Source organism: Neoarius graeffei, chromosome 2, assembly GCF_027579695.1.
Source record: "Neoarius graeffei isolate fNeoGra1 chromosome 2, fNeoGra1.pri, whole genome shotgun sequence".
Taxonomy (NCBI): domain Eukaryota; kingdom Metazoa; phylum Chordata; class Actinopteri; order Siluriformes; family Ariidae; genus Neoarius; species Neoarius graeffei.
This window is the reverse complement of record NC_083570.1, coordinates 120,145,461-120,160,161: the sequence shown is the minus strand read 5'-3', so window position 1 is coordinate 120,160,161 and position 14,701 is coordinate 120,145,461. Positions and strand designations below refer to the sequence as shown.

The following is a 14,701-nucleotide window of genomic DNA, read 5'->3' as shown; positions in this document are numbered from 1 at the left end:
CACACAAAACCATCAGCAGGAGAATTCACCTCCTGAGAGAGGAGTGCTAGTGTGTGCGCTACACAATGTGCAACTCTTTATGTCCTATAGAACCATATAATACTGGATATACAGTATAGAACCCTAATTAGGGCATATGAGTCAATATTTTACATCGCGTGGAATGAACATAAACCCAAACTGTCCGATTGGACACACAGTGCACTATGTAGTGTGGACATGCTATAGTTTTACACTGTATGTCAGGTTGTCAACCTTGTGGGTTCCTCTCGATTGTTACAAACCATTATTTATAATGTAGTCCGGTGGACATAACCTTGATTTAGGGAACATTTAAATAATATTGGATGGAATTTTTTCGTGGTCTATCAGATATATTCCATTCAGGTATCATGATACTGAACGAGTCGAAGACGAGTAGATGAATGGAATATATCTGATATCCCATGAAAAATATATTATTATTATTATTACTATTATTATTATTATTATGCATACACACTCCTTTCGGGTGTCTGACGTGTCTTTCTCTTTCAAAATTCTCTCAAAATTTGTTCCGTATCTAACAAAGCAAACCTGGCGGCCATGTTTGTTTACAAATTGTCACAGTCGGTTGTCTTGACAACCATGCAATATCGTAAACCATATTCAACGCTCATTCTCCATTGGGTAGAGTGACATAATACACTTAGGATAAGCGATATGCTAACAATATTGCATGCTATCAAACCACATGAATGAAACCCGCTAGAAGGGAACAGAACATGTTTTTATTCCATCGAAAAAGTGTCATGCATGGATAAAAATTCATCTCATCTCATTATCTGTAGCTGCTTTATCCTGTTCTACAGGGTCGCAGGCAAGCTGGAGCCTACGCTGCAAATAATTATTCAAGCCTGAGATTAGTAAAAATATATCCATCCATCCATCCATTATCCATAACCGTTTATCATGTGCAGGGTTGCGGGTGAGCTGGAGCCTATCCCAGCTGACTACGGGCGAAAGGCGGGGTACACCCTGGACAAGTCGCCAGGTCATCACAGGGCTGACACATAGACACAGATAACCATTCACACTCACATTCACACCTACGGTCAATTTAGAGTCACCAGTTAACCTAACCTGCATGTCTTTGGACTGTGGGGGAAACCGGAGCACCCGGAGGAAACCCACGCGGACACGGGGAGAACATGCAAACTCCGCACAGAAGGGCCCTCGCCGGCCACGGGGCTCGAACCCGGACCTTCTTGCTGTGAGGCGACAGCGCTAACCACTACACCACCGTGCCGCCCTGGATAAAAATTAATCATATTTATAACTGTCAGATTATTATTATTGCTGGAGTCTTTTTTAGTCGGAGTGCTTCCTAATCCCATGTTACACCAGACCGCTGCAGCGCCACAGCCGACATGCTGTCATGTTCCTCAGCGTGGCCTTTACATCAGACACTTTTGGTGTAAAATGAAAATATCAGGTTGGATGTAACAGTGAAGATGAGATGCACGACTGATTTCGACTACAGCGCCTGATTTTGACGTGCTGCAGTGTGACACACAAGCCCAGTCGTCTGCAGATACACACCCTTACACACACTGATTCATTACAACATTCTGAAATGGGAAAATATAAAGAACACGTCTGTTATCTTTAACAATTCTCTTTAATGTCGTACAGCAATTAAGTGTCATGCATGTGTGATATTTTATTTTATTTTTTACTTATTAACCCCTGCCGGGAATTATTTGAGTGGTAGTGGTGGTGGTGGTGGGGGGGTACAAGAATTTTGAGCCCTTAAACTGGGGTAACCGGCCAAAAATTGGATGTATAGAACAGTAAGCAGGGCACAGAAACACTTACTAATGCTACATGTCATGAAGTTACATTCTTTTTTGTTTCACATGGGATTTTTCTCACTATTTATTTCATTTCAAGTGATTTTTTTAGATTATTCATTTATTTTCACATGTGAATTTGGAATTATTAAATTATTTACAAATATGATGACATTTTTTTCCACATGATGCAACAAAACCACATGTAAAAACGTATGATCGTGTGTGAAATGCATGTGAATTTTTTGTAAGTGGACAAAATAAACAATTGCGTGATAAACTAGACAGACAGACAGACAGCTGTCTCTCTCTCTCTCTCTCTGGTTTACCTGTTGTGAGTGTAGTGAGCTGTGTGTATTGATCAGTGTAACTCGTGCATGAATGAATGTCAGCATCTTGGAGTGTATTGACTTTGTTGTAAATGTGAGCACGGTTCCCCTTCCTGCTGTTCCTCATTTGTGTCTCTCTCACTGCCATCATAAAATGTCTCCCCTTCAGAGAGAGAGAGAGGTGTGTGTGTGACATGATGTTCTTCATCTTGACTTGATTTGCTGACTTTAGGACTGCGGTTGACTTGCTGACGTTGGGATTGTGGTTGTCGTGGACAGTCTTGCGCTCGGGTTTCTGTCGGTGGGGGGTTTATAGCATCATCGAAGCTGACTCCATGTTAAAACTGTTAATGTTATAGTCAGGCTGTCTGTTGTTGCCCAAATGAGGATGGGTTCCCTTTTGAGTCTGGTTCCTCTCGAGGTTTCTTCCTCATGTCGTCTGAGGGAGTTTTTCCTTGCCGCCATCGCCACAGGCTTCATCATTGGGGATAGATTAGGGATAAAATTAGCTCGTTTTTAAAGTCGTTCAAATTCTGTAAAGCAGCTTTGCGACGATGCTTATTGTTAAAAGCGCTATACAAATAAACCTGACTTGACTTGATCTTTACTGTGCTGTTTAAATATAATGTTCTATTCCCCCTCAGGCTGGTCAGATCTTCACCAGCTCCTGATCATCTTCTGAAATGTCTGATCTTCCTGCACTGATCTACAAATCAGTCTTCAACCTTTAACTGAGCCCAGCCGTCTGAATTATATATAAAACCACAATAACTCCAGAAATAAATGTGGTGAAATGACTTGTCTGTCTTTATTTCATTGTAAAAAAAAAAAAATCTTTTCAACGACAGTTTAGTCTGTCAGAAGGTGCACCAAGCAGGAGAAGGCCTTTCTGCATGTTAGCATGCTATGCTAATACATGACAGGAAGTTTTTGATATTTTGGGAACATTTCATTAACAACTGTATTAATATGTTAGAAAATGGTAAATGGTAACTAGTGAACAGCGCAGGGATTAAAAAAATAATAATAATAATAATAATTATTATTATTATTATTATTATTTCACTGATTGATGTATCTAGATCCACCTGCTAGTGTTTTTCAGCCGCTGTTCAAGAGTGAAAAATCCTTTAAGGATTAAAGTATAAATGTTTAAAAGTGTTTAAATTAGGTGTTTGATGTAATTCAGTATGTTCTTTATGAGATTAAAAAGCGTAAACTGGTCTACTTTACTTTTAAAGGTTACTTCCGGTGTTGGTCGGAGGCTTTTCAAGGTGGTCCTTTGTCTGAAATAAAATAAAATAAAAATATGGGTTGAAATAATTTTGGAGGAAACAAAAAAAAATGTTTTACTACAAAAGAGGTAAGAAGAAGAAATTATTTAAGATAGTGTTGTTGAATATTTGTTTGTTTGTTTGTTTGTTTGTTTGCCTTTAAAGTTGCGCACCTGTGTGTTTTCTGAAGAGTCTCATTAGGACTGAAGTCGAGACCCAGAGTGTGCGAAGCTGTTTATCTGATAATGAACCTTTAAATGTGGAAATACACCAGGGGCTCATTATTGGCTCCCAGAGAAACGCAGGGGATGAGTTCAGAGCCCCTTAAACACAGTGAGCTGGGTTTAATCTGTCCAGCAGTGCTCAGAAATATAATATACTCACATAATAATTAAATGTTTCCCTGTGATATTGTGTGTTTATATGGTTTTATGTATTTATCTACACAATCTGTGAGAAGCTTTTTTTTCTGTCTTGTGAAATAATTAATGAGGAAAATAAATCCAGAAGAAAAGAAATGTGAAGTTCAGTTGACGCACCCTGACTCATTTCATTTCCTCATGTAGTCTGGATTCCAGAGAAGGATCTCAGTGAGACGGTGAATGTTCGAGTCTCTGAATTAAAATACAATGGAATGAAATAAATCAATCAATCAACAGGCAGCAGATTAATATCATTATTAAATACAGGACGAATGGGTTCTTTTAAAGGAAAAAAAACCTACACCTCTGACATTTCTTATCTGAATAATCCGAGCTTTAAGATATAAATATAAATATTAAATAAATATAATATAATAAATATAATATAATAAAAACCGAAAAAATGGCGTTCATTTACGTATTTATTTTTACACAAGTCCAGGTCGAATCCCTGCAGCTGATCAGTCTATTAAACAGCATGAATTAATTTTCTTTCAGAGAGAATAAGAATTAGGGTTTTATAATTAAATCATGATTTAGAAATGATCAACGCATCACACTGAAGATCATGAACATATTCATCATTAATGTTTGGACAAATAATAAAACAGGATGAAAAGCAGAGCTGGTTCACATTAAACAGGATTCATTCCATTCAGAACTGAAAAAGGGAAAGGACTCGAACCCTGGGAAAAACCTTAATGCAATGAGTAATTGATTAAAATGTATTTAAAGAAAGAAAGAAACAAAGAAAGAAAGAAGGTAGCTGTGAAGAATGAAGTGAAAATAAAAATAAAAAAAAAGTTCTGGGTAATAAGATAAAGTAAATCCCTGTGGCTGTATTAATATTTTGCTTTTCCTGGCATTTAATTTCTGAGTGTGTTGAAAACAAAAGAAGCCAAGAAGGACATGAAGAACTTTATGAAAAGCACATTTTATTACACACCTCATACCAGTGCCATGTAGACAATTTATACAAGATACGTCACAATCTAAAGTGCACAAATACTGTACAACCAAAGGATCTTAAATTAAAGGGGAGAGGGCAAGGGGGCGAAAACAGCACATTGATTTTATATATAATATATATCTATGTTTGAAATAGAAAATAAAAAAAACAGATTTAAAAAGATAAAAGGAAAAAAAGTCAATCCCCATCTTTCACAAAATGTCAAATGAAAATCAGGATCACAATAAGAAGCACAGAGCTTTGGCACCTGCAGTTAAAATAAAAAAAAAATAAAAATAAAAAAAGATTTTAAAAGCATTTTAAAATAGTAGAGCAAGGGGAATGACGAGAGAGAGATAGAGATGAAGTTAAGGGCTGGTGTAAAAGGCGTAGTAGCTTTTGGGCTGCTCTTTTCCGTACTCTTCACTCGTCACATCCTCACACTTTATAGTTGGTGAGGCATCAGCACCGGAAGAGAGGCGTCGTCTTTTACACACCATGGCGTAGGGCGCATCGAATTTGTCCAGCGGCTTCAAATTTGAGGCCGTTTCCAGACCCCAGACTCCACCGACGCCTGCTGTAATTGCCGTCCCTTCATCCTGCAGTTTATCTTTAGTGCTCGTCGTTATCGTCGTCGTTGTGGTGAGAGGATCTTCAGGAAAAGAGAAGGAAGGCGGACTCGGACGAGGAGACCAAGGCAGACCGGCAGCCATTTTCCTTTGGTAGGAACTTCTCCCGCCACTCCAGCCAGCTGAGATTGAGGCAAAAGCAGAGGAATCTGGGTAATAACCAAACGAGTGTGGGCTCTGAAGTGGAAGAGGTTTAATGCCGTATGGAAGGACCGAGTAATCGGCCTCGTTCTGCTGGACGGGTGTGACGAACCACCGCTGTGCGGCAGAGGAGGAGGATGATGCGGAGATGGACGAGTCGTCACTCTGAGGAGACAGGAGGCCATTGGTCTGCGGCACGGCACGTTCTCCACCGTACAAACGGTGATTCTGCGGGAGATTATTCACAAACTGTTCCTGAAAGAAGGGCTGCATGGCGTAACGAGCTCCCGGGACGATCTGGTGTGAACGAGGAGAGTCAGTGGGGGACGGGGTCAAACGGTCACTCTCTGGAGCCGTGTACATCCTGGAGAGAGAGCGAGAGAGAAAGTCTAAATCCTAAAGAATTTTCACTTCTCAATTATTTATCAGAAAGAACATTTCCATTCAATACAAGGTTCTTCAGTTATCCTTCTGAGTAACCTTTAAAGTTTCCACTCAGAATCCAAAGTAGAATAAAAATGGTTCCAAGTAAAGAAAAAGCTTTTAGGAGGAAACCAAAAACCCTTAGAAGAGCACTTGAATGCTTTTTCTCAGAGTGTACCAAGGACCAAGAAGTTAGATATTAAACTCCTTACAGGTTCTAGATCTGAACAAGAAAATAATGAACAATAACAGCGTGGAGTCTGAACTGCACACGACCCCAATCCATACGGTACACACACTTTATGATAAAGGGTTCTTCACTTTATTTTTAGGGTTCTGGACAGGGAAACACTGTGTTCGAGAGGAACTGCTGAGGAACCCTTCAGGCTTCTACAGGACATTATAAAGACTGTGTCTACATGCCGTCCCTCCTGTCTGTCTGTATGGTACACTCATCCAGTCCAACTTCCCTATTTGACTCCACCCATTTCTCAATCTAACATTTATTTGCTTTATCCATCGAGCTGTCCATCAAAATCACTAATCTATGCATGAACCCATCACCCCTCCACCTGTCTCTCTGAACAGGATGCTGTGTGTGTGTGACACTTACGAGTCATAGTTATCTCTGAAGCCTTTAGCGAATGGGTTGTGGTCGATCTTTAACTGTGTGATCTGGACAGGAGAAAAATAATCACTTTACTGGTGGTACACAGGGTCAGAAAAGCAGAAGGATGCAAGATTGCTGTGTGTGTGTGTGTGTGTGTGTGTGTGTGTGTGTGTGTGTGTGTGTGTATCTTACATCTGTGTTCTGGTAAGCGGTGACTGCAATGAACTGGTTTTCAGGGAAAGTAAAGGTTTGAGTTTTGGACTCGCCGCTCATGTCCTCCACCCCGTCTTCGCTCACCTCCACGATGTGCAGCCTCGGTTGATACTTATGGAGAGACTGCAGGACAATCATCTGAACACACACACACACACACACACTTACTCTCAACATAATTATCAACATAGACAGAATTACAATGTTAGCTTAGAATTTAGCTTTGTATTTGGGTGTATTGTTACATTTCACTTGGGCACATGCACGCACACACACACACACTGCAGAAAATTGCTCGGTCTTTGCAAGAATGGCAGCAGACAGAGGCGTCAAACCACAATGCAAAGTCAGAAAACAGAAAAAAAAAAGTGATAAAGTCTCTTCAACCAGCAGGCTCTGACACACACACACACACACTATCCAGTAAACATTTATTTTTCAGCACTTTTGCCACACCCCTCTCTCTCTCTCTCTCTCATTAGCAGAATGTGGAACGAGAACATCGATTTATGCTAACAGCTTGCTAGCTAAATGGCTAATTAGCATATATGCTAAGGCTCCAGATAACACACACCCACACACTCCTAAATCCAGACCACAGACGCTGAGACCATAAACATGTGACCTTTAGCTCTGTGGTCCACATGGCTTTAATGTTACACTTTAATATATTTAACACCAGCGTGGTTATAAACTGCGCACACATGCGGTACACAAAACCAATACGATTGTTTTCAGCCATTATTAGCGCGCAATTCATCCTTTCCAGTTCTGTGGGGTAAAATCGCCATAAATCATGTTGAGTCTGGTGCAAAGCTCACTGCTAAACTCACGTTTCCTTCACTCCTATTGGCTAAACTTATTGTTACGCCCTCATCACCAGCCGTGCTGATTGGCTAGCAAAGTGCAGTCGCGTGGCTTTATTAGCGTCTGTGCATGAACGGAGGGGGAAGGGAAAAAAGTGTGCGAAGCTGGAGAACGGTCTCTTTATTGAAGATGAAAGAACGGTTCTAGAATGTTGGAGATGAAAGCATTCGAGTGCAGAGTGTGTTTACGATAAAGAAAGAGGGTTCTAGAACACAAGTGTATCTGCCTTAAGATAAATGATATCCGCTGCATGAAGATGGGATCGTTTGTGTGTGTTAAAGTTGCTTCATCACTGTTTTCTCACATGTTGCATCGTGGTTTAACACTTTGTGTGCGTGTGTGTGTAAAGTTGACTTGTGAGCAGAAACAAAGCGAAAATTTGAACCTTGGCCACTGTGCAGCGAATTCACACTGTTTAAGGCCATTTCACACTAGAGAGGTGGGGGAGGGCATCACGACACAACCACAAGAAAAAAAAAATTCTTTCAAAACGGTTTGAGCTACATGACAAAGTCAGGACTTTATTTACCGCTTTACAAACGCTGCATTAAAGTCCCTGTGGTGAACAATAACCTAATAACTGTACATAGGTACATCAGGCAATATTATTATGCTAATGAGGACACCTGGTCCCCACAAGGTCAGTTATATCCATGTGTGTGTGTGTGTGTGTGTGGGGGGGGGGGGGGGGGGGGTTTAAAATATGACAAAAATGAATACACCTGAAATGTTACTACCTCAGGGCTCATCATGTGGCATTATTGTGTTTACGAGGGTTTATGAGGACACTCAAACTTCAGGTCCCCACAAGTGTATTCATGTAGTTAGAAGTTGCTCTGCTCAGGACCACAAAGCTCATCAGCAATTGCTTAAACCTTCTCAAACCATCGCAGAGGCAGCCTGCTCATCATAGTATCCTCATGGACAGAACCCAACCCCCAACACAGCCTGGTTACACTCCGACCATCACATCGACACTACAGGAGCCACACGGCTGAGGAACGGTTTTATCCGCAGGCCACCAGGCTCATCAATGACTCTCACAGCACATATCACTGTCCAGGGAGGTGCTGGGCTCAATGTCCTACACACACACACACACACACACACACACACTTCCAAACCTTGCAATATTGCACAACACACCTTTTAACCACAGCCTCTCGTATGTAACATCTTGTACCACTATATTTATACAATCAGATTCCCAACGTCGCTGTTATTGCACTTCAGCCTACCATCATGCGCACACACACCACCTTACAGTGCAAATTCTCACCAATTTACAACTTTCTCTAGTGAAAGGAAGGAATTCAAACTAGAAGTCATCAACATACGGTCCTGTTAACTGTTTACTGTGTACATGCATTCAAAACTCAAGAGTGTGTCATGGACACAGATCTGTATGTGTTTGGGATTTCAAAGGCACGGTCCACACAGATTCACAAACACCAAGATGTCTGTGTACACATTGTGTTTTTTTTTTTTTTTGTACTGCATTTACAGTACAAAATTCACTAAAAGCTGAGCTGTCCGTGTAGTTTTGTCGTGCTCATGAGGACACTCCTGTCCCCGAAGTCCACTAGAACACGAATGTGTGTGTATTCTTACTCTGTTTATGAGCACACCCCGTCCCCACCAGGATGCGTGTGAATTCGTGTGTTTAAAGATTAAACGCATGTAGGCATGAGGACTCCATAAAAGACACCCGGTCCCCACAAGCACACCAATACCAGTGTGTGTGTGTGTGTGTGTGTGTGTGTGCATCTGAGATAAAAACATGAGCTTAAAATGAGTGAAGGTTAATTTTCGTACCTCAGTAGTCATTCTGCCGCATTAGTGTGCTTACAGTGACACTATGGTCCTCATAATTTCACTCAAACAAGGTGTGTGTGTGTGTTTTGAGGACCTGAGTGAGATTAAATGCAATTGTGACAGATAAAGATGTCATGGTTTACCCAGACACGAAAACACTCAGTCCCACAAATTCCTCGGTGTGTGTGTGTGTGTACCTGGGTATTATTGTTGTTTGCGCCCTTGTTGTTGGTTAGTTTCAGTTTACTGAATGAAATCTCTTGCCTCATCCAGTGCGCTCCTGTATTCGGTGATTCTGGATGAACGTACATCTTATTTCCTGATATAAAACACACACACACACAATACAAATTATTCAGGCCCTCACGGTCCTCAGTTTTTCCACAAATCCCTGTACGATTCTGATGAACAGAGGGCAGTATCCTTATTGTAAAATCTCTCCTGTTAAAGTGTCATTGTTTTGTTTCCAAAAAAAGTAAAAATTAAATTATTCACTGAACAAAAACCAATATTGTTTTGTTCTGAACATGAAACATTAATATGTACAGGAATTAGAAAATAAAAATCAAACACAGGAAGCAGCAGGAAATCCACTCGTTCCCAAACACACAGTCTGCACAAGTGTCTTGCATTCAAGATTCTTACATTTAATTAATTTAAATGAAGTAAAATCAAAAGGAAGTGTGTGTTGTTTGGAAATCTAAAAAAATTAAATTAAATTTCAGTCCTGTATTTTTTTGTCTCAAATTAATTGTTTTATCTCCACTTCTATTTTATTGTACAGTATTTATCCTCTTTGTGTTAAAATGCAGCCATAAAGACTGGAGGTGTGTGAGGTGTGTGACTGGGTGCTGATTATTATCCTTTACAGAAGCGGTTCCTGTGCGGCTCGCAGATAAAACCCTCGAGTACTTTAAGTACCTTTTATGTTTAGGAACACTTTCAATAAATAAATAAATAAATAAATAATAAAACAAACCTTTGTGAACATGAGCACTGTTAGTAATTTTGCTGCTTTGTACAATTTTTTAAAAATGTAAAAAGATAAATAAAAAGATCCAGCATGTGCTCACTGGACTGTGATGATGAACCCTACAGTGATGGGTGTAAGAACTGCTGTGTTCCAGTTCCTTTACCCGGAAGGGGCGTGTTCTGGTGAAAAGGCCTCGGAGTCTCACTGTACACCCCGGGATTATTACCCCGAGTGTGTGTGTGATATTAATATTGACAATTTTTAAATCATTGTTATTACTGCCAGATCATTTTTTAAGGATTTTCCACTCGGAGACCAACTGGTCTGGGCAAAACACTCACAGGCCCCAGAGTCCATGCGGCTGCACCGCTGCGGCATATTCTGTGATGCAAAGTGGTTCACCAATCACCATCCAGACAAACACACTACAGTGACTACACAGCTATCAAGAGCAATTACCAAGCACAAATGTTATGTCAAAGACACTCAAAGTTCCACAGTAATGACATCGGATTCTGACATCAGCCATCTCAGTAACCAAATTTTAGTTTTGTTTTTCTTAACCGACATGATCTTGTGTGTGTATCTTATAACATAGATCTTCGTTTTCCTTGTTAAATGTAGACTTACATGGTACTTGGTTAATTAATTGCAACTGATTGAACCAAATGATAAAACATAACTTGGTTTAAAATTTGGTCTCCCAGTCTCAGTGAGCGCTCAGGATTTCACTGCGCACTGGATTGCTTATATTTATAATAAATTATTCCATCGTTTACATTTTTGTACAAACAAATAAAAAGTGTTTAGTTTTGTTTTTAACTATGTTGTGCCGGTCAGGACCGTGCGGCGCGCGCAGCTGCGTGAGACCGGATATCCCCCCGCTCGAGCTCGCGCGCTCCTCCTCACCTTGCATGTTGTTGTCCGCTTTGCCGCACGTGACCCATTTCCCGCCCTGGAAGCGCCAGTGGTTCGGGTCCGCCAGCACCACCTCCACGAACACGTTGTAGTGCGCGCTCACGCTCAGCCCCGCGATGTTGAAGCTCAGGAACGGAAACATGCGCCTGCGCGAGACACAACAGCAGCAGCATCACATCACCGCCTGCTCACGCGCTTTCACAGCACACTGGGGGGGTCGGAAACAGCGTCGTGCGCGAGACCCCCGCACATTACCGTCAAACACTTCGGAACCGAACCGGATCCTCGCGCACGAGACAAAAAAAAAATACAATAACGAAATCAAATCTCCAATTAGCATTCATTAATTATTAAATAAACCCTGAAGAGTGAGGAAGGAGAGACACAAACTCTTATTAATATCAAAACTGAAAAAATAATAAAACTAATACAGTTTACATCCAGACAGATCTCACAGTTAAATTAAACAAAAATAAATAACTCCCGATTTATATTTAAAGTGTAATTAAGTTTCAGTAAATTTAGATTATAAAAATTAAACTCACATAATAATAATAATAATAATAATAATAATAATAATAATAATAATAATAATAATTTTGTTCCTGGGTAAAGAGATGATCAAGTAAACTCTATATCGGAATATATATATATATCAAGTCAACTTTATTGTCAAATATGCTATACTGTACATGCTCGACAAACAGCACAGATGAAATTTCAGTCCTCTCTGACCCACGGTGCAAACAGGCAATGCAATAAATAAAAATAAAAATAGAATAATTGAAAAACAAACAAACAAACAATATAAACAGTGTAAACAGTGTAAACAGTAAACAGTGTATATATATATATATATATATATATATATATATATATATATATATATATATATATATATATATATATATATATATAATCTGCTATTCAGTTAAAACAAAAATAATAAACAGTTAACCAAATACGTTCATTAATAATAATAATAATAATAATAATAATAATAATGTCAGGTGCACCAAAACCAAAATAAATGTTTATTAAAAATAAAAACAGAAAGAGGAGGTGTGTGTGTGTGTTGTGTGTGTGTGTGTGTAGAAGAAACTGATGCATTTCTGCACAAATGCGATTTTAAATAATCGCTTCATAGGGAATAAAGTCTGAGTGATGTTCAGTGTTCATATCCGGGAATTAACAGCTGGAGCTCAACATCAGGACACAACCATCACCTTCATCCTCCTGATCTGAACTTCACTCCGCTGTGATTAACCCCGCATCAGAGGATACAGTGAGGAGTGCAAAAGTTATTACCCCCCCCCCCCCCCCCCCCCCCCCCCCCCCCCCAAAAAAGGAATAAATGTAAATAGGATTTTTTTTTTCCTTCCTGTGTTCGCTTCCACACAAACACACTCCTACAGCAGCAGGAAATAATCTCAAATTCACTCAGCAAAAACTCCTGCAGTGTGTTTCACTGTGTTCGGCGGAGTTCTGGGGAAATCATCAGCCTGGTATTCGGGCCGAACCTGGGTCCACTCTGATCACAGCTCCTGCTTCTGCGCGTGCGCGTTACTTACTTTCTCTCACTCTCTCACACACCTTTGTTTTCATGATGCAATGTGTGAGAATTTTTTTTTTTAAATTTATTATGTGTTTGTTTGGGTTTTTTTTAGAATTCAAAAAATCGAAACGTTTCACATTTAAAAAACAAAAAAACTAAAACCGGATTAAAACACGCACGCGACCTGTTCGGGGATTCTTCTTCCTGCAGTTTTTTAAATAAATAAATAAATAAATAAATAAAAGTAGTTTCCCGGTTTAATGAGTGCAATGTAATGAATTAATCAGTAGATGAATATCAGAGCTCTGCTGCGCTTTCGTCGGGATTAAATAAATAAACTATAAATTTAAACTCCGTTATTGAATTCTAATCGTGTGCGCGAGCCACTTTACGGTGATGAAACGCGTCACGGTGCAGGATTTTAACGGGCCCTCTGTAGGTGCGCGCGCGCGCTAGAGAGTACACACCTGGACTGACAGCAGGTGAACAGGTGAGAGAGAGAGAGAGAGAGAGAGAGAGCCGTACCTGCCCTGTTTGGTGATGATCATCTCGGTCTGATGGCGGTGGAATTTGAGCCAGAGCGCCCGGTTGCACAGGTACACCTGAGCCCTGCCCACCGCGAGCCCGGGGTGGTAGGACGGGTACAGGCACGCGGGGCCTTGTCCGAACTGATAAGCGGCGGCGGTCGGAGGCGCGAGCTGAGCGCGCGAGCTGCACACGGCGCCCGGTGGAGGCGGCGGAGGAGGCGGCGGAGGAGGAGGCGCGAGCACCGAGGCGGCGGAGGAGTAAGGTGAGGAGTAGCGCGCGCTCGCGCCGCCGTACACCGAGCCGCCCTGCGCGCCGTACGGAAACAGCGAGCACGCGCTCGCGTCTGAGCTCGGGGAGATGAAATAGCGGTCGGTACCGAGCTCTTCGATACCGTAGCGCCGGGTCACGAGTTCTTCATCCTCTTCTCCTCCTCCTCCTCCAATCACCGGAGAACTCTTCCTGCTCTTACTTCCGGTGGAGAACTCCTCTCCCTCGCGCTCTCCCCCGGTGGCGGTGGTGGTGGTGGTTCCGGTGCTGCCGCTCATCATCATGGCAGAGCGGTACTTCTTACCCGGTTCGGGCTCGTGCTCGGGCCGCTCCACTTCAGGGGAAGCTCTGCGCGCTGCTCGTGTGCGCGGATCCCGGGCTCGTGCTGTCAGATGATGATGATGAGGATGATGAGGATGAGGATGAAGATGAGAGCGTGTAGAAGGTCTTGGGTAAGCTGGGCAGCAGACTCTCCAACTGCATACTCCACTAACACACACTAATTACACTAATTACAGTAAACAACTCAAAACAAAATAAAGTCACACACAGCCTTCAAGCGGACCGTGGGGTTCTGCTTTATGAAGCTCCCGCGGTTTGTCTCTGATCTGATCTGAGGGTGCAGGTGGACTTATATACCAACACACACACACACACACACACACACACACACACAGAGGGGCGGGGCTTCACCTTGTGTTGCCTCTTTCTGACTCTGAGGTCCGAGAGCAGCTTCTTTAAATCACATCATCACTGAACTAAAGGGTAAACTGTTTAAGATTTTAAACACACACACACACACACGCACACACACACACACACACACACACACACACACACAACTGTAAGCATGAATCCAGAGTTGTTGTTTTTTTGTTTGTTTGGTTTGTTGTTGTTGTTGTTTTTAATTAGGCCTACTATGAGCAATAAACAATTTAGGCGCGCGTGCTACAAGT

At 41.4% G+C, this 14,701-nt stretch overlaps 1 protein-coding gene across 1 annotated transcript; it reads right to left on the bottom strand.

Annotated features, from left to right (window-relative positions):
* Window positions 1–5,051: 5,051 nt before the first annotated feature.
* Window positions 5,052–14,321, bottom strand: LOC132875201 (eomesodermin-like). Its single transcript, XM_060911897.1, is given in 7 exon segments — window positions 5,052–5,940; window positions 6,613–6,674; window positions 6,802–6,960; window positions 9,702–9,823; window positions 11,387–11,541; window positions 13,476–14,086; window positions 14,088–14,321. Coding segments are annotated over 7 exon segments (2,016 nt in total). The 5' UTR covers window positions 14,229–14,321; the 3' UTR covers window positions 5,052–5,174.
* Between the last annotated feature and the right edge of the window lie 380 nt (window positions 14,322–14,701).